General features: G+C 46.3%; 1 protein-coding gene across 1 annotated transcript; it reads left to right on the top strand.

The window, feature by feature from the left end:
* Window positions 1-955: 955 nt before the first annotated feature.
* On the top strand, window positions 956-1,915 carry LOC120380133 (olfactory receptor 10A7-like). Its single transcript, XM_039497627.1, has one exon. It carries the CDS (start codon window positions 956-958, stop codon window positions 1,913-1,915), a length of 960 nt encoding a protein of 319 aa, XP_039353561.1.
* Window positions 1,916-2,130: the final 215 nt, after the last annotated feature.

Raw genomic sequence — 2,130 nt, 5'->3', positions numbered from 1 at the left:
CTTGTTATCTCTGTGGAGTGTCCTTGTATCGGGATGTCCAGGTGCCATACTGGCACAAGTTCCTCTTATTAGCACTTATATGTGGATGCACCTGCTTCTAACAACCCTCTTCTCGCCAACTTCTGTGAGTGGGGCCTGCCTCTGGCTCACAGCCCAGCTTTTACTTAGCAATGCCTGGAAGTACTTTGGTTCAGGCTTCAGGCCTCAGACTGGGCCTCTGACACAAGAGTTTATGTTTCAGGGCCTCATCTTACTACACCAGGTATGGGATAACCATAAATATAAAGGATGCTTCTTCCAGCATTTTAATGCTCATCCTCTTTGTAACTGAACACAAAGAGTTATTTTATTCTTGGAAGAAAAGGCTCCTGCTTGGAAGGGGGATTAGTTACCCAGTAGTGTGACATAAGCATCCACCATCTGAATGTGAGACCCCTTCAACGTGTCTCAAGTTGGGCAACCAAAAATTGACATAACAAAAATACCTGGGTCACTTTTGAGAATAATTGGAGGATTAGAAAACATGCCGTAAAGTGTGCTCAGCTAAAGGGATGACTTGATCACAGTCTATAAATACCTACTTGGGGAACAACTATTTGATAGAGGCTCTTCAGTCTAGTATACAAAGGTAGAAAAAAGATCTGATGCCTGGAAGTTGGAGTCAGACAAATGCAGACTAGAAATAAAGAGTTAATTTTTTAACAGTAAGAATCGTAAACCATTGGAACAATTTACCAAAGATTGTGTTGGAGTCTGCATCTCTATTTTTAAATCAAGATTGCATTCTCTTTCCCCCTAAAAAGTCTGCTCTAGGAATTATTTTGGGGCAGTTCTCTAGCCTGTGTTATACAGGAGGTAAGATTAGACAATCACAGTGGTATCTTTTTGCTTTGGAATCTATGAAATTTCTACAGTGTATCCAGATAACCCTTTGCTGCCTTCATTGCCTCTGCAGATGACACCTACTGAGGAAGCGCAATGGAGGAATCAAACCCTCATAACTGAATTCATCCTGTTGGGGTTCTCCAACCTCCTGCACCTTCAGGGTCTGCTGTTCTGCATGGTCCTGTTCATGTATATGGGGACAGTGATGGGACACACCCTCATCATCCTTGTTGTCACAGTTGACCCCGCTCTCCACTCCCCTATGTACTTCTTCCTCAAGAACTTGGCCTTCATTGAGATCTGCTTCACCTTGGACACGGTGCCCAAGATGCTGGTGAACCTCCTGAAGGAGGACAAGAGCATCTCGTTTGCTGCCTGCGCGTTGCAGATGTACTTCTTTTTCTTTTTTGGCTGCGCAGAGTGCTTCCTTCTAGCAGCCATGGCGTATGACCGCTACGTGGCCATCTGCTACCCGTTGCGCTACAACACTCTCATGAATCAACCAGTCTGCCGCAAGATAGTGGGCGGTGTCTGGGTGATCGGAGTTCCTGTCTCTGTGCTGCAGGCAGCCTGGATATTCAACTTGCCCTTCTGTGGCTCCAACCAGGTCAACCATTTCTTCTGTGATGCTCCGGCAGTGCTGAAGCTGGTCTGCACTGACACCTACCTCTATGAGATGCAGGCTGTTGGCTCCACGCTGCTGTTCCTCATGTTCCCCTTTGTGCTGATCCTGGTCTCCTATGTCCACATCCTCACCACCATCCTGAGAATGCCATCAGCCGAGGGCAGGCACAAGGCCTTCTCCACCTGCTCCTCCCAGCTCATCGTGGTAACTTTGTTCTATGGAAGTGGCAGTTTGGTGTATCTACGGCCCAAGTCTAGCTACTCCCCAGATGTCAAGAAGCTCCTATCTCTGTTCTACACAGTCCTCACACCCATGTTGAACCCCATCATCTATAGCCTGAGGAACACTGAGGTGAAAGGGGCTCTGAAGAGAGTGATAGGGCAGAAATTGTTCTTGCAGAATTAGTAGGTACTTTGATTAGATGTGGCAGCATGGAGGATTTTGACTGGTATCCTGCAATCCCCATAAATACCTGGGAGGAGGAAAATTGCAGTCTGAGAGGGGAGTCAATGAAGGGACAAAGATGCAGTTAAAATATTGATAGTCTTGCATCTGGAAACAATTATTGTAAAGTATGTGGAATGGAACTCGGTAGACCTGGCTTCAAATCCTGGCTCTAT

The sequence above is a fragment of the Mauremys reevesii genome, linkage group 13 (assembly GCF_016161935.1).
Source record: "Mauremys reevesii isolate NIE-2019 linkage group 13, ASM1616193v1, whole genome shotgun sequence".
Classification (NCBI taxonomy): Eukaryota; Metazoa; Chordata; order Testudines; family Geoemydidae; genus Mauremys; species Mauremys reevesii.
The sequence above is the reverse complement of the archived record's forward strand: the minus strand, read 5'-3'. Positions and strand labels throughout refer to the sequence as shown.